This window comes from Oreochromis niloticus, linkage group LG23 (assembly GCF_001858045.2).
Source record: "Oreochromis niloticus isolate F11D_XX linkage group LG23, O_niloticus_UMD_NMBU, whole genome shotgun sequence".
NCBI classification, from domain to species: domain Eukaryota; kingdom Metazoa; phylum Chordata; class Actinopteri; order Cichliformes; family Cichlidae; genus Oreochromis; species Oreochromis niloticus.
Window position 1 is genome coordinate 6,809,463 of NC_031986.2, and position 24,776 is coordinate 6,834,238.

Here is a 24,776-nt window from a genome sequence, read left to right on the forward strand (position 1 = left end):
TGGTGCTGTACCTGAGCTAAACTGCAAAAAATGTTGCTATGCATAGAATTTGGGACCTTAATAAAGTTATTATTTACTATTATTTATAATATTTTCAAGTAAATTGTGGATTTGTGATTGTGTGTGTGTCTAACACACCTTTAAAACAACCTCAAGGTAGTTTTATTGCATCTCGCTGTGATTTATTCATAATTTAACATCCAGAAAAAATGAAGAAAATATCAGATCATTAATCCAGAATTAATATTCATATCAATCTGTACGAAAGAAATATAAATATATAATACAGCTCTACAGTGTATAAATCCCTTTAGACTTCCCGTCTCACAGGTGTAGGAAGAAAAAGTTTTGAGGCATCTGTGAACAGTTGTTGCTTTGAAACCACTTTCTATCTAAGATTTTTGTCCCTGTTGGAACTAGAAAACTGATCTTACTCTTTCTGGAAGGATGTGCTTCTTGTTTAAATATTCTTCTGCTTTGAAATCTATCCAGGTGGAAACGGGTATCTCAGAGAAAAAAAATTCAAATTTGAGTGTTAAATTCAAATTTCAAGTGCATTTGTCAAAGGAAAATATAGGCTATAGCTACACATGTTTATGAAGCATCCATTACCTTTTACACAAAGACTAAGTAATGATCTACTTCAGCGGTTCTCAGTTTTTTATCTGGTATAACACCACAGATACCTCACATGGATGAAGTACTCTTCACGCCTTGAGGTGACTGTTGTTGTCATTTGGTGCTGTATAAATAAAGTTGAATTGAATCTTGCCATACAATGAATATTCATGTAATTTTGTTAGGGTTAGAGGGTCAGTGATGAGGCATTTTTATTGAGCTCTGGGTTTTACCATTCACCATCCTCTCAGCTTTTGGGGGAATTTAGTGAATTCATTTGAACTATTTTAATATATAAAATACTTACCAAGTTATTAAAGCTGTTATAATTTTAGTCATATAGTTAAGCTGTTTTTACCATTACTTTACATATATATACAGTTATTCATGTTTCTCAGATCAGTTTATATTAGTTGAATGAATCTTTATATGGCTGCTGTAAAAGAATACTTGTTCCTGTGTTTGGGAGTGGTTGCTGATCTGTAACGTAGCTGTAATCCTTGTTACTGTTGGCAGTCATACACAAATGATTCCCCGGCAGGTTTAAAACTATAATGGAAGACTTAATGACATGTGAAGCTTGGTAACGTTGATAGTAGTTTAATTAAGATGTTTTTAGCTCATTACTGTATTTCTGACTGTGTTTATTCAGCTATGTCTCATGGCTTTCATTTAGTGGACTCAGTTGTGAGGAACTGACATAAGTACACATAAATGCATATGATTTACATAAAAATGTACATTTATAAATATAGTCATATAGTTATTTAAAACTCATATAACCATGAAGGCGCACAGTTTTTAGTTCAGCAGAATTATATTGTATCTTTGGCTGTGTGTTTACACGCAATTTAGAGATAGTATATAAAAAATATTTATATGAATTTGAATAAAACTACAGAGTTGTGCATTATGATCTGCAACTCATTTCATCAAGGAAAACTTGGTCAGCATCATAAACTGCATATAAACGATGGCTTTAGCAATAATTGAGCACTTATTGTTTAGTGAAGTCCCCGTTATGTCGTAGCCATCTTAGTGTTTTGAAACTAGATGTGACCAGTATGGGGTGGATCTGACCGAGGGACAAAGCAGGCTCATTAGCTAACAACTTGAGACTGATAAGCTGTTAGCCAATGAGCTGTCAGCCTGATCAGTACTCCTCTTCTTCTTCAGGGGTTGCCACAGCAAATGATCTGCCTCCATCTCACTCTATATCTGGCATCCTCAAAATAAGCTTCCTGTTCTATTCAGTATGACTTGAAAGTAGCATCTGAGCACATAAGCTTGTCAGAAAAGTGTTCACTGATCACAGGTCAGTGGACCCTAAGGCCATTTTCCCTCTGTACTACTGGACACCTTACAGCAACCAGAAGAGTTGCCCTCTGCTGGCCATTTTAAATTATTGAGATTTCTTTTGTTTTTTTTGTTTGTTTTGGGTTGGTTTGGGGTCTCTTTCCATCCATCCTTACCCTTTACAAATGGCTTGTCCAACTGGGGTTAGAGAAAATCCAGGTACACAGGTATAGGGAGTCAGCCAGTCATGCAGAAGGCTGCCCCTCCATGAGCCAAGTTCTGTCAGAGGTTGTTGTTCTTGCTCAATATTTACCGTGTAAATATGAAGCTCTTTGAGATGACCGTGTTGAATTGGCACTTTATACTGAACTGGAATTAAAATGTTTCAAAAACTACAGATTGCATGGCTGCCTCCAAAGACTTCATATTAGATGATGAAGGGCAAATGTGGAGTAACAAACTATAATTCAGGCTAAAGATGTTTAGAAATAATATTAGTAACAACTTTACTTTAAGACTGATGGTGGTAACTTTGCTTCAGGCTGTCTCCTTCGTCTCTGTCTCCTCATCTTTCAGGACGGAGCTCCGCTGAACTTGAGTTTCATCCCATTGGACATCAAACTAACCAACTGGGATGACCTGCCCGAGGCCTTCAGCCGGCGCAGGGAAAATCGAATACAGGTCTGCCCTTCCCGCCGGGCTGAGTCTGGATATGTGCGCGTCTCTTGCGTGCGCTTTGATATTCATGAATGTGTGTGGGTGTGTACGTGGACTGGGGCATTCACACGAGGGAGATGTACCTACTTAATTTGTCGTTACTGTTAAAACACTTTAAAGGCAAATTAAACTAAAGTTGACTTCTAGGTTATAAGATGTGCCACTGTTTGCTTCTCGTGATTGATTGCAAAGACAAAAAAATGTAGCCATGAGAAGAATTTAAGATGATGGAAAAGTCTGCATATGCTGGAGTGTGGAGCTAAAAGTTTTTCACTTAGTGTGCCCATAGGCTGCGTTAAGGATGACCTTAATTTTAGACTAAGATAATTTAGTTTCATATCTCACCAGTGGAGCTATCGCTTCAATTCCACTGACCCAGTGAAGATGAGACACGAGGCAGTACGGAGGTTATTAAACCTAACGGATGTGTGTGTGTCACTGGCATGTGAAACTAATGACACCTCTGATCATGAGCAGGAAGAGCAGCAGCGCGCCATTGGGCCCCTGACAGATAGGTGGAGTATGGACGCCCACGTTTCACTACTGCAGGGCCTGAAGAAGGAGAGCAGGAGAGGGAGGAGGACGAGGAAGTGGAGGTGGCGGACGATGGAGATAGGACAAAAGAGGGGGGGGTGGCTTGGGGGTTTGGGCTGCCGAGGAGACGGGCAAAAGAAAGTGGGCAGTTTTATGAGGGTTGTTAAAGGAGACAGATCATCGCCTCAAAGGACCCCATGCGCCAACCAGCTAATATTAAATCCTGCAATCTGCCGTGTCGGTACCAGCTACTGACAGAAGCCCCGCCTGTCACGTTGTTTATGTTGCTTTGTTAAACCGAGGCGTGAGTTGCATCCATCCTCCGACCCATCATTTATGCCCCGTTACACTCCAATTGTCCATCACAATCAATACTTAGCAAGCGGTTTAATGCGGGATGTGAAACGTCTTGGATGGGGAAGCAGTGGTGTGTAAACACTCCTACAGCCAAAACAACAACACTGGCAAATGAATCAAACCATCTTTGAGATGAATGGTCAGTAATTACAGAATATGTATTGTATGAATAATCTGTATTTAATGAAAACTGGAAGATGTTTCTGTGAAGATAATCATTAATTGAGGTTAAAATACAGTTTAACCCAAATAGTTTTCAACAAAAACAGTTTTAACCTCTTTACTTTTATATTCTTACCAAAGCTACTCGGTCCTTTTTTAAATTAAGTGAGAAGTTGCACCTGTAGTTGGCTTTGGTGCTGAGTCTCAGGTCATCGTCTGTCTGAAATAAGCCAAAATAGCTACCAAACCCCATCCCTTTAAATTAACATTCTTGTGATTGGCTGGCCCTGCCAAACAGAAGGTTTTAACAGATGGTGGGTGGGGCTTCTGTGCTCACACTTTGAGCTCTGTGGTTATAACTTCAGTCAGTCAGGCCTAGAGACTGGTAAATGGTCGCCAGGAAAACGTGTATTATCAAACTGTTTGGCAAGCGGTCGCAGGAAATTACTTGCAGTTGATTGGTGTAATTAGTCACAAAGAGGTATGTGGTGCTGCATCCAGAATTTCTAGCTATTTCTTTGGTCACTAGCAGTTTACCACAGTTGCACAGTCACTTAAACTAATTGCAAAGTGGTTGTGAAACTGTTAAAAGTCCAAAACAAACTGGAAAAGGAGAATGTTTGCTTCAAAATAAAGTAAGAAAGAGACTGTTAAAAATGGCATTCATGGAAGAGTTCGAAGGTGAAAACAAAAAGATCAAAATTAAATTAAATTAAATTAAAATGGCCAACCTCACTGTTACCAAAACACATCTTGATGATCCCGAGACTTCTGGGAAAATAATCTGTGGACTGACGAGACAAAAAATACATATAAAGAACATCAATGCAAGAGTCAAACATGGTGGTGGTAGTGTGATGGTCTGGGCCTGTTTTGATGCTTCAGGATGTGAACTACTTCAGTTAATTGATTCATCCATTCATCCATCCATCCATCTTCTTCCGCTTATCCGGGGCCGGGTCGCGGGGGCAGCAGCCTAAGCAGAGAAGCCCAGACCTCCCTCTCCCCAGCCACCTCCTCCAGCTTATCCGGGGGAACACCAAGGCGTTCCCAGGCCAGCCGAGAGATATAATCTCTCCAGCGTGTCCTGGGTCTGCCCCGCGGTCTTCTCCCGGTGGGACATGCCTGGAACATCTTGCCCAGGAGGCGCCCAGGAGGCATCCTTGTCAGATGCCTGAACCACCTCAACTGGCTCCTTTCGATGTGGAGGAGCAGCGGCTCTACTCTGAGCCCCTCCCGGATGGCTGAACTTCTCACTCTATCTCTAAGGGAGAGGCCAGCCACCCTTCGGAGTCAGCTCATTTCTGCCGCTTGTATCCGCGATCTCGCTCTTTTGGTCACTACCCACAGCTCGTGACCATAGGTGAGGGTAGGGACGTAGATCGATCGGTGCATTGAGAGCTTAGCTTTTACACTCAGCTCTCTCTTCACCATGTCAGACCGGTACAGCGTCCGAATCACTGCAGCGGCAGCACCAATCCGTTTGTCGATCTCCCGTTCCCTTCTCCCCTCACTTGTGAACAAGACCCGAGATACTTAAACTCTTCCACTTGGGGCAGGAACTCATCCCTGACCCGGAGTGAGCACGCCACCCTTTTCCGGCAGAGATAAGATTCTGAGACCACCCAGAATCTTATCCGCCATTTGGCTACACCTAAAAATGATGTCCATAAAAATTATAAACAGAATCTGTGACAAAGGGCAGCCATAGCGGAGCCCATCACCCACAACAAACGAGTCCAACTTATTGCCGGCTATGCAGACCAAGCTCTTGCAACAGTTGTATAAGGATCGAATGGGCTGTAGCAATGAGCCAAACACCCCATACTGCCGGACGACCTCCCACAGGACACTCCGAGGGACACGGTCAAATACTTCTCCAAATCCACAAAACACATGTAGACTAGGTGGGCAGTAGATGGCGGCTAGTCTCAAGTATCCTTGAGAGTGCATTGATCCGTTAATTGATGCAATCATTAATTCTGCTTTCTACCAGAAAACTATGAAGGAAAATGTCCATCCATCAGTTTGTGCCCTGAAGCTCAAGCACACTCAGGTTTTCCAGCAGGACAATGATCCAAAACACACCAACAAGTCCACGTCTGAATGGCCAAACAAACCCCCGAGATGAAAGTTTTGGAGCGGCCCAATCAAAGTCCAGACTTAATCCAGTGAAGGTGCTTTGGCATGACCTTAAACAGGATGTTCATATTAAAAAAACACTTTCCTTTACAAAGATTGAGCTCCACAAACTCCACAGTGAAACTTATTGCCAATTATTGCTTGCTATTAACGCTTGCAATTAATTGCGTTCTTGCTTTTTGAATTTATCTTTGTTTAAGTTTGTTGGATGATCTGAAACATGTAAGTGTGACAAATATGGGAAAAAACAAAGAAATCAGGAAGAAGGAAAATAGTTTTTCATGACACTGTATATGGCAAAGCCTTTATTTACATATCGTTAGCTTCATAGCATAATTGCCTAAGTCACTTTGACCAGACAATGACTTAGGCACTTATGCTATGAAGCTAACGATATGTACCATGAAGGCATCATAGCGATAGGAAGAATAAGGGCATGTGTTGAATGAAGGTGTAAGCAGGCCATGGGAGGTTATTGCTGTTACTCAGCAAGTACATCCCTGATATCTCTGGAAGCGAAACCAGGCTCCAGTGCATAACAGATTAACTTATTCGAAGGAAGTCTGCCTATCGGATATAGTGAAGGTAGTCAGGACACTGCTCCCGATAGTTCCAGCCCACTTTAGCCCCTGCACTTGCATTTTATAAACATTATAATGTGATACACAAGTGAAGTTGTAGTGCAAAGTGAGAGACGAAAAAGTCTTTGGTCATTGTGGAGAGGTTTGTGTTTATCTTTGGCAACTTTGGGAACATAAACTTTTGATGTTTGTCCAATTTTTTGAATCTATAAGTCTTTTTTTTTTCTATTTTCCATTTTAGTGAAGTGAGAAACTCGAGGAGGACAGAGCACATTGTGTATGTCAGTCTGGTCTGTGATATTTAGACATGTGTTCTGTTGAAAGTAATACCCAGATGTTACAAATGTCCCAGTAAGCTGGCTGTAACCATGATACAGTTTAGACAGAATTTTACATATTAATTCCACATCTGTATAAACACCATCATGAAGGTTTCCTAAAAAAGACAAAAACCACTGGGACCAATGATTTTGTTTTGTTTTTAGCCTTTGAAATATCGTTTACCAACAAGAAAAAAGTCAAACCTAAAGGATAAAAGTATCATTATCATACATCTTTGTCCAGATACACAGTGAAAATCAAAGCACCCTCTGTTTCCACCCACACGTCTCACCTATTAACCTGTCTGACCTTCGGCCAATCTGCAAGCTGGAAGGAGCATCCCACTCTCCTCCTTAGTTTCAACTTTTGACATCTGATTCAACTTTTTGGCTCTCATCTAACCTTTGATGGCCTGGCAGCACAATTACTATTTCAGATTTTCACTAAGCTTACCCACAGTCTTCATCTCTACTTTCCTCCTGTCAGGAGGAAGATTGTCTCGCTGTAGAGGAGGGTTTCTGTGCTCTACCGGCACATGACGTTCAGCTTGATGCTGTGATTTGACACCAAGTTCCTAATGACAGCGTACTACTTGCCTTCAGTCTCAAGGATGTTACGGGCGATAATAATTTAGTATCGCTTGTGGTTTTAAATGCTGTTTTTCTGGTTTTGTGAAAATATGTGCAAAATGAGTCGCAGTAGATGGCGGCCCCTCGCTGACTCTGGTACTGTCTGTTCCTGATAAAAGCAGAGATGCTTTTATGCTCCTCACATGCGAGGTCTTGAATAATCTGGCCCCATTTTATCTTAATGACATTATAGCACTGCATCACCCCATTAGAGCGCTGTGCTCTCAGACTGCTGGCTTACCTGTGGTTCCTCGAGTATTTCGAAGTAGAATGGGAGACAGATGCTTGAGCTTTCAGGCCCCTCTTCTGTGGAACCAGCTTCCAGTTTGGATTCGAGAGACAGACACTATCTCTACTTTTAAGATTAGGCTTAAAACTTTCCTTTTTTAAAGCCTATATTTAGGATTGGATCAGGTGACCTTGAATCCATGGTTTCTTCCTTTTAAAAGGGAGTTTTTCTTCCCACTGTTCCCAAAGTGCTAGCTCACAGGATGTTTGTTGATTGTTGGGGTTTTCTCTGTTTTCTTTATATTGTTGTTGGGTCTTCTTACAATATAAAGCGCTTTGAGGCAACTGTTCTTGAGATTAGGCCCAATAAAACTAAAATTGAATTAAATAGATGCACTAATTGACTAGCCAGCAGTTTCCAGCATACTTGGCGCTGACCATGGACTGGCCGGTTAATGTCACGTATGTCATTGCTGATATCAAATAGTTGTGCACACACTCAGAGGCAAACGCTAACGTTGCAATGCTAATGCTAATATTGTTGGACATTTTGAAGACGCTAACAAAGGCAAAGTGGCTAAGTTAAAGCTGTCCAGAGCTCAGAGCCAGCATCAAGCCAGCAGCTTCAGTGTAAATCCACTACACCTTCTGTTTGGTAAGATAAATGTCTGTTGCTGCCGAGTAGCAGAGCACTTTTTTTTCAGTTGCTTAAGTGAGAGAAATGCCCATAACTTACTGTAGTTTGGGGGAAATATAAAGTGTGATAATTCGTTTTATTATAAAAATAGAATATAATATTGAAGAAAAAGTTTGTTTCTTTTTTTGTTTGTATATGCTGTCAATTCTAGTTCTTAGACAGAAAATTGGAATCAGCAAAAATCTATATGGGAAGGTCACACTTGGAAAAAATCGGATATCGGACTCAATCCAAGAAAACTGCAATCAGTCCTCTTCAAAAGAGAGGTCTTCTGCCCCACATTCACCAAGTGCTGATCTGATGGTTGGGCTTCGTCTCTGATATCATTGTGTTACAATACAAACGTCCTCATTGCTGTTTATAGAACCTCATATCTATGAAAGCATTAGCAAGCCATTCATTTTTATTAAATCAGAGGTACATAAACATTACTTTTTTGGGGGATATTAGTGTGTTATATAAATATCACATGTATTATATATAGATAGCTGTCATGACACATGTTGTACATATGTTATATAATCAATATTTTAAAATATATACTTATTAGCATTATTTTAATGAGTTCATCTTTACATCCAGACGTCAAACATTTGTTTCTGTTGAGTACTTTCATTTAACATTAAACATTTAATGAGTAGTACGTACTAATTCCTTCAAAATATACCTGCGCAAAGATCAACAAAGACAGCTTTCATGCTGTGATAGCTTGAAACCTGTCTGCATATAACATATAAAGACTTTTATCTTGACCCAAGTCTTTTTTGTGACGGTAAATATCATCCATAGCAAAGACGGGGAAAAAACCCTTTCGAGTGTAATATACGTAGGTAAATTGTCCATTAGGGCTCGGTGTCTGGTGAGCTATTTGTTATATTGTTGGTAGATTTTCTTCGAATCCTGCCTTCGCTGGAAGAATATACAGCCCTCTTTTGGTTTAATGGGTTTTGTTCAGCTATCTGGAAAACTGTCTCCTTTGAATTGTTTGTTTTTGGCTGAAGTGCATTTTCAAAATTGAAAAGCTAAAAAAATGTTTTGCTTTTAAAGAGGTTCCACTGTCCAAACTATCAATTTGTGTTGAAAATGAAGACTCCGGCGGCTGCAGTCGCGGCTTGAAATTGAATATGAAGTGAGGTGTCGTGTCGCCCCGCAGGTGCTGAGGTTTGCTGTGGAGTGGAGCGGCCTGCCAGCCATGAAGCAGAAACTGCTTCGACGCAGCGGTCTTCTCTTCCACAGCCCTACCCTGGGCTTGCAGCAGCTGTCCGCCGCCCAGCGCCCTCACTCGAGCACCAAGAGGTCAGATTCTTTCCCTGAAGGAGACATGCTTTGACTTTCACCAAACCGCTCTTCTTATCAGTGATTTTTCAGTCACTGAAATGAACGTTAAGTGGTTTTTATAGAGTTTTAACCTTTTCCAAACCCCCCAAAAAACACAAGTTTTTCTGCTTTAACCTTTAATGTTATATGGATGTAGTTTGTGAAGCCAGTTTGGAAATACCTTAAACCTGGATTATTTCTAGTGGCCCACAGGATGTGACTCCTCTGATTGTAAAATCTAAAGTGTTGTATTCAAGTCTGTCAGTAAACATTTGCCTAATGAGTGCATGCTCTCAGTCATTAGTTTTGAGTTTTTACAAGGTGTTCTTCAAAATTATGTTCCTTTTGTGAGGCAAAGCAGAAGATAAAGCTTGAAGTCTTTGCCTAAAGAGTGTCCCTCAGTTCCTCACTCATCACCTCCTGCTTCATGTTGGCTACATCGGGTTTTTTAGGTTTTTTCTTTTTTTAATATACAGTCTGCAGGTCATTATTTGTGTGGTTTTAGGCTACGTTCCAAAAAGATGCAAACACAGTTCTAAAAAAACACTGGGAGGCTCTATAAATAAAAACAAATTCCCATTAGCCCAAATTTTATTCACAACAGAACATAAAAAATGTTAACTGTTTAACGTGAGAAGGTGTACAATTTCAAGAGAAATATGAGCTCATTTTGAATTTGATGGCAACAACACATTCTATAAAGTTGTCTTGAGTCATGTTTACTACTGTGTAGCATCCCCACTACTTTGAATAGCAGTCTGTAATAATATCTTGGAACTGAGGAGCACAGCTGCTGGAGTTTAGGGAGAGGAAAGTTGTCCCATTCTTATCTAATATATGGTTCTAGCAGCTCTACAGTCCTGGATCGTCAAATGTTTTCAGCTAGTGAAAGATCTGGACTGCAGGAAGGTCAATTCAATATCTAAATTCATTGGAGAACAAATTCAGACCTTCGGTAGACCATGTACACGCATTAATGATGAAGGTCCAGCTATCTGAATACATCTTTTACCTAAATGTTTCAAGTTTGTATCACATTTAGTGAAAACTTTCATCTAAAAACAATATTTAGAATCAATATTTTGCTAATGCATTAGCCAAACATCACTTGCCATCCTCATTCTGTGCAATAAGCTATCCCACATGTGGATGGGTTTCCTATATTAACAGATTAAGTGTAGAATTTAACATACAGATTGTAATATCAACTAAATGGATGGATATGATCTTATGATCATTTATTGCTGTATTTAATTAATTTCTTCTCACATATCAGCTTATTTAGCAAACTGGCTACATCTGCCAGCAGGAAACAAGAAGCCTGCCATTTTTCACCACTGTTTGACATCAAAGACCCATTTTCTCCTAAATGACTCGATGTTTTCAGATTTGAATTCTTCCTAATCATCACTTTAAACCGCACGTGTGCACTAATGATTGGTTGTGCCACACCTCCCATGTAAGCAGTTCAGCAAACCTGTATACTATAAGCATAAATGCATCTCCCACAATGATCCAGTCAGTAAGATATCCTTTAACGCTGCTTTGAATCGGTGGAAATAGTGAGATTTAGTAGTTCCCAACATTATGACAGAATCCAAGAAGTAATGTGAGAGATTTCACAGAGAAACAAGCGGATTTGTAAATACTAACTGCCCCAGGCGTCATGGAAGGCTGAATAATGCGTGTGTGCGTCTGTGTGTGTTTTCGTGCACGTGTGTGTGTGTGTGGGTGTATCAAAGGGTGTCTGCTGAGACATAAGAGAAAATGGGATGAGCTCTGTGTATGCGTACATGTGTGTTTTTTGACAAACAAGCATTGTTACTGGCACACTAATTACAGCTGGCATGGACTAAGGCAGGGAGAGTTTGCCAATTACAGGGTAGACGTGTGTGTGTGTGTTTTGTAAGTGAGGGAGAGTGTTTCTCAACTGGGGAAAGCGTTTGGGTGCATGAACCTAATCAAGGTGTGAGTAGGAGGCAATTGGCCCGGCTTGATTTGATACCTGTTTGATTTATTCACTAATCAGAACCAATCAAGCTCCAGCTCTGGCTCAGCGGGGCGATCACAGCTCACCTTCCCTGCTCTGAGACGCTCAGTTTTCAACTGCTTCAAACTTAATGCACTTTGCCTGGGTTTCCAACGCTGGATATTTTTGTTATAAGCCATTCATGGTGATTTGCAGCAATTTTAGAAGATTTAAGGAGATTTTAATCCAGTTATGCGCACTGAGGAGGTTTCATTGTTAGAATACCAAAACCTTGTAAATAAAAAAAAGTTGATTGGCGCCTGTAATTACCACTTTAATACAGAGAAATAATAATGTTATTTTTTCATTTTTGTGTGCATACAAACACATAATTGTTAAAGCCAGCCATCAAATGTAGAGGCTGTTAAAGTTAAATGTTTTATTCGGTGTTGTGCAGGCCAGTTTTTGTCATCTGAAATGTATTATTATATACCAGCTCCCAGTCAAACGGTGAGCAGCACAACACAAAAGACTTGGTAGTTCAAAATTACAGCGTAGGAGTATTTCAGTGGGACTTGAGAGATGTTTAACAGAATCACTCACAGTGAACGTTGGAAAAACTAAGTGGAGCTCTATGGTAATGACTAAAAGAGCTACTTGGAGTCCAGTGTTCCAGTTAACCAGATGAGACTGGACCTGCAGAGGTGCCCTGCTTTTTAAATAAAGACATGCAAAGTCTGGTTGCTGACATTGTCTGCCCTTCCTGAGAAAGATTGGCTGGAGCTCAGAAGAAGGTTGAAAAACCTGAATGTACCATCTCTCTACAACAGGGGTGTCCAACTCCAGTCCTCGAGAGCTGCCGTCCTGCAGCTTTTAGATCCATCCCTGTTCTGACACACCTGAATCAAATGAATGTCTTGTTATCAGGCCTTTGCCAAACTTGATGGCATGCTGAAGATGTAATCCAAGCATTTGATTCAGCTGTGTTGGAGTAGAGATGCATCTAAAAGCTGCAGGACAGTAGCTCTTGAGGGCTGGAGTTGGACACCCCTGCTCTACAAGAAGAAAACCAGGACTGTAGCTACAACATGCAATCCTGAATCAAGCTCCGTCTCTACAACTTGATAAATCTTCATCCAGATGGGTCTTAATGCTAGGACAACACAAAGGAAACCACTGATCACTAAAAACTGCACATTTTAAATTTGCACAAGACCACTTGGATGTTCTACAACACTACAGGACACCTCACAGTCACTCAGAGGACAAATGAATTTTTAAATTGTATCAATAAGATTTACAGGCGAATGTCAGGGCAGCACGACATGAAGCGAGAACATACTTTTGATGATGGAAGGGCACACGCAAATAAATCAACAACAGAATAAGAAAATTCATTTTTTTCAAAAGGCCAAATGAAAATATTGACCTTAACTCAAATGAGATGCTCAGACGTGACCTGAAGAGGACTGTTCAATCAAGACGTCCCAGAAATGTTGACGAACTAAAACCGTTTTGTGGGAAGAACGTCGTCTCTCAAAACTAGCAGAAAGTGTGTAATTGTTACTAAATTGAAGAAATCAGTTTTCCAGCCTTCGCTTTGATCGCTCGATGAAGACTTGAAAAGTAAAACTGCTCGTGCATTAGTATGAGACGCTATATTTGTAGTAGTATATACAACACTGAAATCATGTTCAGCATCTAAAAGATGGAAACTCAGTGCATTTGTATTTGGCTAAGATTACACTGTGGAAAGTACTTTTGTTGTGTTGTCTTGGCAGCGTACATTAAAGCTGTACTCCAGCAAATTCAGTACAGCATTTGCATATAGTTGATGGACTTGTTAGAATTTGAACTTCTGATTTGTTTTCTTCCTTTTTGCTTTTCCCCACAATGACTCACTGCAAAAGTGCTTTTTAAAAAAGATTTGACGCAAACACTGGATGATACACTTTCCTTGAAAATCTTCCTCCGTGATAAATACCACATATTTCAAACTCCCCCAGTATGTAATACAGACTTGCTGTTATAAATTTAAAGTCTCAAGCTGAAACTCAGTAAAGGTAGGACTATTTCCTCAATTTTGGCAAATCTCATCCAGAGCCACAGAAGACATTTTCACAGGCTGAGTGTTGCTGCTTATACCAAGTAAACTCAACTTTTCAAATTTGCATTCTTTAGGAACCTCTCTATAAAGTACTTTTAGCTGTTGACAGCATTGTTTTGACAGTACTCGCGTAAAGTCTTTGCAATGGACATTTGGAGTTGTCCAACACACTGATTTTTCTATAAATTTAGTTGAGTTAAAGATGACATACTTCATGTCACGTTCATGTTCAAACACACATGGGAATTAGCAGCTTCACGTGTCTCTGAGAATCTTTGCCACTGAAAAGGCCGTTACTGTCAGCTCTGTCTGACCGAGGCCGGCAGAGAACAGCAATCAATCAAAGCGGCTTCAGCTGGGCCATACCGGTGCAGCAGCTCGTTAGTTTGATTTCACACAGCTGAGCAGGGTCTGGCCTCTGTGCCGAGCTGCAGGCCAGCCTGGGCCGAGCCGGGCGGCTGTCTGCACCTCTGCGTGTCCGCTGTCAGCTACCCGCTGACTCCCTGAGCCTGTAACAGCGCCCCTGCAGCTGCGCATCAAATGTCTACCAGCAGAAAACCGTGTCCAGATAATCAAGTTCAAATCATGCTGCGTTTTGTCAGTCCTGGTGCAACCTCCACCAAATATGTGCTGCACGTTTAAATTTACTGTAGCTTTCTAACTGCCTGTACCTGTAATATTAAAGGAATAGTCTGTCAGTTTAGGGAAATTCACTGATTTGCTTGCCTCCTGAAAGTTGGATGAGGTTTAACAATTATGAGCCACCAGCTGCTGAGCAGTTAGATAGGAAGTTACTAGTCCTGGCTACAAAGAAAATCCTTTTAAAACTTTGAATTGTTGTTTACATAGTTGATTTTTGCACAGACTGAATAAACAAGATAAAGTACTGTGATTAGTGGGTGTTAGAGCTGCTGGTTGTCATCTTTTTGTTACCTTAGACGGAGCCAGCCTAGTCCCATTATTAATCTAAGCTAATGGTCTCAGTTGGTTTGTTTTCTTTAGTACACTGTGTACACCAAGTGATTGTCTAATACATACATTTTGACAGGGTAGGGTTCTCTCAAAATGAGTCATTTACCAATAATGACATTTACAGTATTTCAGTGTGTCATGCTAACTACAGCAGTATGTACTCAAACTAGTGAGTCTAAGTATAGAAACTGTTGATTTGAGCAAAGTATGAGTTTCCACCAAGGCATTCCCAGGCCAGATATAATCTCTATAATATAATCCTGGGTCTCTTAATCAGGGCCTCCTCCCTGTGGGACATGCCCGGAACACCACGCCCAGGAGGCGTCAGATGCCCAGACTACCTCAGCCTGGTCCTTTTGATGTGGAGGAGCAGCGTCTCTATTCCGAGCCCCTCCCGGTTGGCAGAACTCCTCACCTATCTCTAAGGGAAACGCCAGATCATCTGCAGAAAGCAGAGATGAAATTCTGAGCCCACCCAGGTAGAAGACTTCCCCACGTGGCTACACCTAGAAATTCAGACCATAAAAATTATGAAGAGAATCAGTGACAAAGGGCAGCGCTGGTCCAACGCCCACTGGGAACAATTCAGTCTTATTGCCGGCTATGGCCTGATTGAATGGCTCGAAGCAACTGGCCAGACACCCCACACCCCCGAAGCACCACCCAGAGAACACTTTGAGGGACTGTGAGGGAGAATGCCTTCTCCAAGCCCACAAAACACCACCACCTGACACCAAATGTGCAGTACAAAAATAACAACAAACACAGGAGGAAGATTATGTAACAACAATGGCAAATGTTAGGTTTGTATTGTGATTGTCATTTATGCTTAGAAATATCTACTTATATATTCTTAGAGTTTTATAATTAGGTGTAGATTGGTAGAGGTTTGATCCTTAATAGTCTGCAAGCTTTGTGTGCATTCCAGAGCTCTCTGACTTTCACACCCACATTTTAGGAGCATGGGAGAGGTCGTACCTTGTCTTATTGTTTTATGGTAGGATAAACGTATCTATATCTGTTTTAGGCTAAGTGCCTTTTGTTTAGATGGACGGCTCTGGGGAGTCTTCCTGGGGTCACAGTTTGACCCCCACACACAAGGTATTCTTTGTTCACATGTATACCTATGTCATATGTTAATGAACCTATGCATATTCATGTAACCACAATAAAAGAGCAGTGTTACGGGGGAGCGGACGAGAGCAACTGGGGTCAAGCGAAGGAACGGCGCCTGTCCAGTTCTCTCCCGTGCACGTGAAACATTAAGAATGTTGCCTACTCGTGTCTTGCTTGCTGTGTAATTACATTGCCTTCAACGTTCCAGCGAATAGGTTCAAGCTACAAACCTATCAGCAGAGAAACAGAAAAATCTCCTTATTACTATAAGCTGCTAGCTACTGGTATGTTAGCCAATTTTTACAGTAAAATATGCAGTTTAATTGAATTGAACAGTTTTTGTTGCTATAAAATTGTGGGTAAAAATAAGAGATGACTTGAGAAACAGCCTGAGTGTATGTGTTTGCACTTAATGACGTGGTATCATGTGTTTATGTTTGTTATGCTAATTAGCCACATGCAGATGTTATTGCCTGGTTAAAAGTGTTGTAGTGTAGGGAAAGTTTTAGATCCTCCAGGTAACAGTAAAATACACATGGGGATAATGGAGTTTATTCACAATTATAGGACTATGTATAAAAGATGAATAATGTGCTACCACACGTTGGGTAGTGACGTCCCATTGATAAACATAAAGCTGAATATTTCATCTGTCATCAAACTGATGTTTAAGGCTGGATATGACGAGCGAGAGGCAGCGCTGGTTGGTGCTTCTTGATTTATCATGCTTTATGACTTTTAGTAAGGACTGTAATTTCAAAATAAATATTTAAATATGTCCCAAAACTAGCAATTAAAACTGTGAAGTAATCTGGAAAGTGTTTTCGGAGGTCGCAGAGCTAATGAGCTGAGGGTCCTTAAACCTTTCTATGCAACCAGAAGTCTAAAAACCAATGCATTCAGTCTATGTTTGTGTTCATCATGCCGGGCACCCTCTGGAAATTCAAACAAATTGTTGAGTTTATAAATGTGTTGAGTGTATTTACGTTCTCATAAAACATTAGCAAAGACATATTTTTTAAATTTATTTTTTATATGATTTCCATCCATGTTTGCTAACCTTTGCAGGCACATTGCTTTGCATAAAATGATTTGTACTGCTGTCAGTTGTTTACGCACAATATAAAGAGCGAGGGGGACTCACATTTATTACTACTGCTACTAACCAAAACCTCGGCACGGCACCTTTGAACATATTTAGTAATACGCAGACTAAACTACTTTTTAATAGGCCCTATTGTACATTCAGTCCAAATCATCCTAGGTTTTCACAGATGTAAGCCGGTCTGACAAACATTTTGAAAACAACATCAGTGAACCCAGCTGCCCCCTGATACTGGTAGAAGAGGTTTGGATCATAACAGAAAATGTGATTCATTCAGCAAGTAGCAGCAGTCACCTTAGTGTACAGAATTACTCTCCAGGCACCTAACTGCATAAAAACATGCAAACACACACACACACACACCTCCACTCTCTCCCAGAAGCGCAGTTGGACTCCAGTTTAGTGTAAGGTATCTCGTTTCATCCAGCCTCTGTGCTGGGACTGTTTGAAGCAAAGGAAGCTCTTGTGTTTGATGGAGACTTACCTTCTTCCTCATCTCCTCTCAGCTTCCAGAGAAACTTCTCCTCTTTGATGTCTCTCCCTCCTCCACTTTCTGCCTCCTGTCATCCATCTTTCCTTTATATTTTTTCCCCTCTTCTGCCTTCTTTCCATCTCCCTCCCAAAGAAAGTATTCTGTCCATATGGAGGTGGTGGAATTGCATAAAAATGTCGTTTCATAGCCTGCAGGGCCGAGTAGAGACACTAAAAGTTGAATTTAACAGTGGAAACACCTTCCGCCGGCACGGTGTTTCTGGGAGGCTGGTATCTCATTAGTAATCAGAAAAAAAACGTGCAATCAGGATAGAAATCCATCAAGTAGAATTCAATAACCAATTCAAATGATTTTTTTCTTATGAAAGAACTATAATAAGTCCTACACAGAGCTAAATATATCCAAATATATTGGATGAAAACAGGCATCGGCAGAAGTTTTTAACAATTCAAGAAGTTGAGACGTGTGTTTTACCCATTTTTTTTTGTTGTTTTATTACCGTGTAGTAAATGTTTTGTTATTAGTTAAACAGTGATAAATGTATTTATTCCATATCTTATAGTTCCAGGAGACGTTCCAGTTATTGATTCGTGTTTCATCGGTGTACACGGCTACGTCTTGTGACAGCAGTAAAGTTACATCAAACTGAGTTCAACAATTGACACAACTGTCAGAACAAACGCTTGGAAGATGAAACATTAATTATTGATCTGCTCGACGATTAGTGAAACAGCTTCATCACTCGAGTTGATTGTCTGTGAAATGGCTACACCATCCATTAGCTGCCTGCTGTCTTTCTGTCTGTTTTTTTTTTAAACCTTATCTCTTTTTTTCCCTTTTTAAAAAAATCTGAATTCTTGCTCTTCGCACTTCTTTGAACCCTCAAGCTCATTATCTGTACTTGGAGCCATTTACTAAGTCTAACCTATTTTGTCTGCTTCATATAGCAGAAAGCTTTTCTGTGTTAGGGGTAAAGGATGCTTTGGACTTGGAAACACTAGATGACTTATTAGGTTTTGTTTTTTTTTAACTTAACTACTGTATTTTGTTAAAGGGCTGTCTTCATTGATTTTTACAAAATAGTTGAAAGCACAGCCTGCACTTTATAGACTCTGCAGAAAGGATAAAGTTCAAGCTCTTTGTTGGTTATCTGGTAAGAGAAGAAAAAAGCAGAGGGATAACTGCTGGTGAGAAAATGTGCAAATAGGAATCACCAAATCAACAAAAACCAAACAGTTGAGTCACAGTGCTGAAGCTAACCCTCACTTGTAGTCGTGAGCTCTGGGTAGTGACGAAAAGAACACGATCATGTATACAAACAGGCAAAATGAGCTTCCTCTGTAGGGTGGCTGATCTCAGCCGTAGGTACAGGGTGAGGAGCTCAGAGCCATTGCTCCTCTATGTTCAAAGTAGTCGGCTAAGGTGGTTTGGGCGTCTGATTAAAATGCCTTCAAGATGCCTCCCTTTGAAGGTTTTCACAGCACGACGAACTGTGGGGCAAACCCAGTGCCTCAGTATTCCCCATAAGAAACTGAAAATAATACTGGGAACACTTGGAATACTCTGTTTATTGACTTTAGATAAAAAGAAGAGGGTGGATGAATGACGTAGGAGCTTACTGTCAATCACCTGCAACACTGATGACATTAAATTCTTCCATGGGTTTCCAACACATATTACATGATGGATAATTTCCAAAATAGCCACAAGTACACACAGTTTAGCAAATGAGACCAAATTAACTCATTCTAAAAATGTATATGCTTAATATTTCTAGTTGGACGTTGACTGTATTTGAGTGGGCACTAGAGGCATTTACCCGGCATGTACAGGATGTTATTGGTAAAGCAAAAAAGCAGTTTGTTCCTTGTGTGTGTGGATGGTTGGTAAAGTAAAGTACTAGTTCCAGCAAGTACTGACAGCAGCATGGCTGCGATCTGCTTATTGGCTAAGGCTGACCTCTGACTTCCCCGTGGAGTAAAAAGGTAGGGTAATTGCTCTCTGCGGAGACCATTACAGCGTTGTACCATCCCTCTGTTAAAACCAGTAAAGTGACCAGTCGGCATTTGCCGATTGGTCACTTTTCTCTCAAGGCTTGTGGAATCTTTTCCTACCAAGAGGAACACATCGCTGATTTTCTTTCCCCAACTCTCCACATGTATTTGTGTCAACTCTGACATCCCAGGGTCATTTTAATCCTGCGTAGATTGGAATGTAGAGTTTAGTGCAATTTTCAACTTGCACACATAGCATCTGTATTACAACGGCCATAAAAAGCAGTAGCGGGGCAGATGGATTAGATTAGATGATTGACGATTCCTGTGGGGAAATTAGATTGCTGCTGCTGCAATAGTAATAGGATTCAGCAGGAGAAGAAGACAAACAGAATATAAGCACACATTCAGAATAGGAAATCAGCAGTGGAAGGAAGGAAGGATCTGAGCATTTAAGCACAGTTTGGTGCCAAGAAAGAAAAAAAATCAAAGTGCATCTGGCACTGCACTGAGGCCATTTGTAGAATTTTGCTTGTTATGTGGGTGATGGTGTGTGTTACATTGATGTGGTAGAGTCCCAGGATTACCGCAGTCCAAAAAAAGATGACTAAGATTACTTGTATGCTTGAGCAACCTCAAGCGTCCTATCATACCTGCTTCTATTGCTGTCCAGAGAGAGTTTATGAATTCATCTGCTTGCAACTGCTCCCCGGTGCTTTGGTTATGTAACGTCCACAAATTCACCATTCCCTCACAGCAACATTTTATCCCGTTTCACAGGTACCTCGGTCGTGACGACGTGGCCGAGGCGTCTCTGAGCAAAGCCCAGGAGGAGGGAGGCAGCGTCCGACTGGTCACAAAGGAAAACTTCTTCACAAAGAGGAGGTCTGCCTCTTCGCTAACACCACCTGCTACACAGAGGTTTGTTAAGGGGAAAAATGCGCACATAAAGGTCAAGTTGTCCTCAGGTCTTTAAGTAGTTTGCTGCTAATATATGAAACTAAAATTCAAATGTATTTCTAGCTGATCACTGTGTTTCTCCTGTCTACTACACAAACGGTATTTTGATCATTCATAGATCCGTTCTTGTCTGTAGTATTTAAAGATGAAACTTCAAGGTCTGCACATAAAGGTGGTTTGTCTCACCACATGGTTTCCTCTTCAGGATTCAGAGTATTTTCATTTTCTTTCCCTCAGCTGTCTCCATGGAGATCTGTATGTGCCTTGTGGGAGAGGCACAAAGGCCCACTGAGTGTGTTAGTACAGTAAATATAGACCATAATACGATCTACTGGGTGAGATGCATCGGCCAGCTCACCCCAGGAGGCAATATCTCTATGGAAACCTGCAGCAAACACACAGACGAGCTCTCACACATATACACAGTTACTGGTGTTACATACAAAATGTCTGTGATAATCTATAAAGTGCCTTAAAGGCTCTGCTCAGGATTTGTGCTTTTAGACAACAGATAGCGTTTTACTGCATGAGGTATACAGCAGTGTCTGAAAGTATAAAGTGTTTGACAGAAGCAAGCACTGCTGTGTGAATAAACACGGTAAAAGGCAGCATGGTAACAAAATTAAATGGCCATTTATAAAAGCTGACTTAAAAAATATGCTAATATGCTAGTAGCTAGAATAGAAATGGCATCCATCCATTGGCTTTTTACATATCCTCCAACTAAGGCGTGTGGTTGGAGGGATGAGGAGAATCCATGTTTTCATAAAGTAGGAAGATTGATATCCATCACTGTTATCTATTTAAGCATTCAAGTAAAATTTGTACATAATATTGAACTGTTCCTTCAAAACAGCAAATTCAGTTCAGTTCTTGCTAATACTTCCTGCTGGCTGATATCACTTTCATTTGCTGACATTTGAACTGTGGCTATAAGTTATACTAGAGTAGAAAAAAGGACAGCGAGCGCTTAGATTGCAAGGCATCTGCACAAGTCCTCTGATGGGAGGCAACCTGTCTCCAAACAGTCTGACTGACTGCAATCCATCCATCCATCCATCCATCCATCCATCCATCCATCCATCCATCCATCCATCCATCCTCATCCGCTTTATCCGAGATCGGGTCGCGGGGGCAGCAGCCTAAGCAGAGAAGCCCAGACCTCCCTCTCCCCAGCCACCTCCTCCAGCTCATCCGGGGGAACACCAAGGCGTTCCCAGGCCAGCCGAGAGATATAATCTCTCCAGCGCGTCCTGGGTCTGCCCCGGGGCCTCCTCCCGGTGGGACATGCCCGGAACACCTCACCCAGGAGGCGCCCAGGGGGCATCCTTGTCAGATGCCCGAACCACCTCAACTGGCTCCTTTCGATGTGGAGGAGCAGCGGCTCTACTCTGAGCCCCTCCCGGATGGCCGAACTTCTCACCCTATCTCTAAGGGAGAGGCCAGCCACCCTTCGGAGGAAGCTCATTTCTGCCGCTTGTATCCGCGATCTCGTTCTTTCGGTCACTACCCACAGCTCGTGGCCATAGGTGAGGGTCGGGACGTAGATCGACCGGTAAATTGAGAGCTTCGCTTTTACACTCAGCTCCCTCTTCACCACGACGGACCGGTGCAGCGTCCGCATCACTGCAGCGGCAGCACCAATCCGTCTGTCGATCTCCGGCTCCCTTCTCCCATCACTCGCGAACAAGACCCCGAGATACTTAAACTCCTCCACTTGGGGCAGGAACTCATCCCCGACCCGGAGTGGGCACTCCACCCTTTTCCGGCTGAGAACCATCATCATCAATCATTCTCTAAAATATTGGCAATGTTTTCCAAGTAAATGTTGTCCAGTTTATAAACACAGATACGTTGGCAATGTGTTGCAATCATTCTGAGTCGGTCTGCACTGATAATCTGTGAAACAGAAATTTCTGATAACATAGATCCATTTAAAACAAGCGCATCTCTGGTATTGGAGGTATCAGTTGATCTTAAAGTGTGCCACCTATCTCTGGGCGTGGGCTAAAACAGAATGCACCATACGTCACTGGTGTCCATTTTAAATGTTAACAGTCTTTCCATTGCTATCCACATGAAAGCAACATGCTAAAATGTGGAAAATAAGAATCTCGATTGACAGCTGGACTTACCAGTGTCAGATCTCGTTGGTGCCTTTGGTTTCTTTCGGTATAGAGCATCAGAGATGAGCCAAGGTGGTAAACATTAGCAGGTTGTGTGCTGTTTGCTGCAGGCATGTTGCGTGATTTGGGGGTTTGAAGTATGAGTTTTCAGAGAGTTACCTCATGCTGCATTGTAACGATGCCAACATGACTATTTGTTTTGTATGTGCATAATTCAAACTGCTTTGAAACTAAATGTAAGGTAGTCTATACATCTGCATCTATAAATCTACATTTTTGATTGTATCATCAGTGCAAAAATGCACTGATGTTTTACAGTTTCTAACAGACATATTTCTGGCTTTTCTGGATGTTTTCACTATTCTCAGTTTGGGCACACAAGTAAAAAGTCTATTTGTGTCTCTCTTTCATCGACTAGACTTTGCTGGCACAGCATTTGTCTCATGATACTTCCAGTTTTTGGTATCTTCTCAACTTTGAAACAGCAAGGTTCCCTTTTTAGAAGGTTCTCTTCTCTATTTCAATGATTAAATTTCCCTCTGTAGTGCTCTGTCACTCTGGCTCTTTGTTCCTCTCGCTGTCTCTCTGAATTGTAAACCATGGGGAAAGAGAATTTAGTCCATCTGTCCCCTCCAACGTGGCTCTAGCACCCTGCTGGGACTACATGGCAAATGCCCAGATTTGCTGTCTTCTGCCAGACGGACATGCACGCAGATACACATACTAGAAATGTTTTGCAGATAGAGCACTGTATTATACTAAATATACAGAAAAAAAACTGATTTATTTCTGTTGGATGGATATTTATGCTGAAATGTATTTGCAGTTTGTAGAAGAAAGTGAGCTTTGTTTAATTTAGATCAGATTTACAGGGTAATGACTTGACCGATCCCTCATTTCTTTATACATGGGAACCAGGTGCAGCGAGTTATAAAAATGTGCAAAAATACATGAAAACCCTGAATATAAGGCAAGAAGAGAGTTTGTACAGTTCTAATGAGCTTGAAAGCGAATACATGGTATGACCATCTTTCTACTTCAACACAGCCTCATAGGCAGCTTTCTTGTCATTTCTTTAATTAGCCATCAGGAATAGTTCTCTTGGCTTCTTGAAGGACATTCCTGAAGTCTTGTTTGGAGAGCAGGTAAACCAAAAAATTCAAATTTGGATTAATCACTCCATCAGACTTGTTGCTACAGATTTTTCTCCCTGTTCCCCTTCCTTAATAATGTCTTCTTGACAGCCACTGTACCACTGAAATTCTGATAAGGCTTCAGTGAACAGAAGGGCCACATGCATCTCTCAGGTCCTGGGTCAGGTCTTAGTTGATTAGTTAGATTTTTTTCTGTTTTTTATAAAGAAGTGGCTTTTCGATACTGCTTGCCTACTAAAGAAAGGTGTGACATTTCTTCTCGTGTCCCCTACTTGTCTAGGATCCTTAATTTTTTTTAAGGACACACCGAGCCGAGATATGCCAAGTTTTCAGCTAATAGCTCTTTGGGAGTCTGCTTGGTGGTGCAAAAAATACAATTTTGTGCACGTCAGACTGTGTTATCTTTAGTATTTTTAGTAGAATCATCTAAAGAAATGAGAACAAATGGTGTGTTTTTGTGACAGGCTGCTAGTGAAAAAGTGCCTAAAGCTGCAATTTAAAATCGCTTCTTTGCTAAGTTAACACTGGTTCATGCCATTAGGTGTTTTTTTATACTTACAAAAAGTGGGCAAAAAAGTATTCCTGTGAAAATGGTCACGCACAAGGACCGATAATCAGTGATGAAGCATCCAAAGAAAAAAATGTGGAGAACTATTGCTCAAGAGCACTTTAAAATATGAAGCAAACTATAGACAAGTGAGAGGTGTCATAAGACTTTTGCACACTACTGCATGTTCAGATTCAAGGTCAATGGCTACACATTAAACACGGTGTTTGCATGTACACTGGAAGAAGCTGTCATGAATTTAAAAAAAGAATTTTGTTGAAAAGAATAAAACCTCCTTCATCAATGTGAACTATTTTTTATAACAAATTCATTTGTATTGTTTTTGTTGAGACTTGGGATGCCTTACCTGTTTGACTTTGACGTTTTATTGTGCTCCTCTTCGCTGTGTTTTCTAGTTTCGCTTGAGGTCACCTGAAAAATTAAGATGAAAACTCGTCTTCCCCGCTGTCGCCAAGTGCTTTCTCATCATCATCATCGTTTGAAATCATAGGGGTTCTCTCTCTGCTGGACTTACCATGAAATATAAAGCGCCTTGAGATGACTGTTGTGAGCACACCATATAGATAAAATGCTCTGCTCTTTAAAAATACAGGGCTTAGTGCTGATAGGTGTG

At 41.1% G+C, this 24,776-nt stretch overlaps 1 protein-coding gene across 7 annotated transcripts in view; it reads left to right on the forward strand.

Moving 5' to 3' along the window:
* The window catches only part of zranb3 (zinc finger, RAN-binding domain containing 3), a 118,357-nt gene that overhangs the window by 85,206 nt on the left and 8,375 nt on the right, over positions 1-24,776 (forward strand). For 6 of the 7 annotated variants that reach the window (XM_003440915.5, XM_019351635.2, XM_005449978.4 and 3 more), the window contains 3 exons: positions 2,491-2,595; positions 9,436-9,578; positions 20,136-20,276. In XM_003440915.5, coding sequence (XP_003440963.2) covers positions 2,491-2,595; positions 9,436-9,578; positions 20,136-20,276 — 389 coding nt within the window. The remainder of the gene's footprint in view (positions 1-2,490; positions 2,596-9,435; positions 9,579-20,135; positions 20,277-24,776) is intronic. The other variant, XM_005449981.4, reaches the window with a different exon arrangement.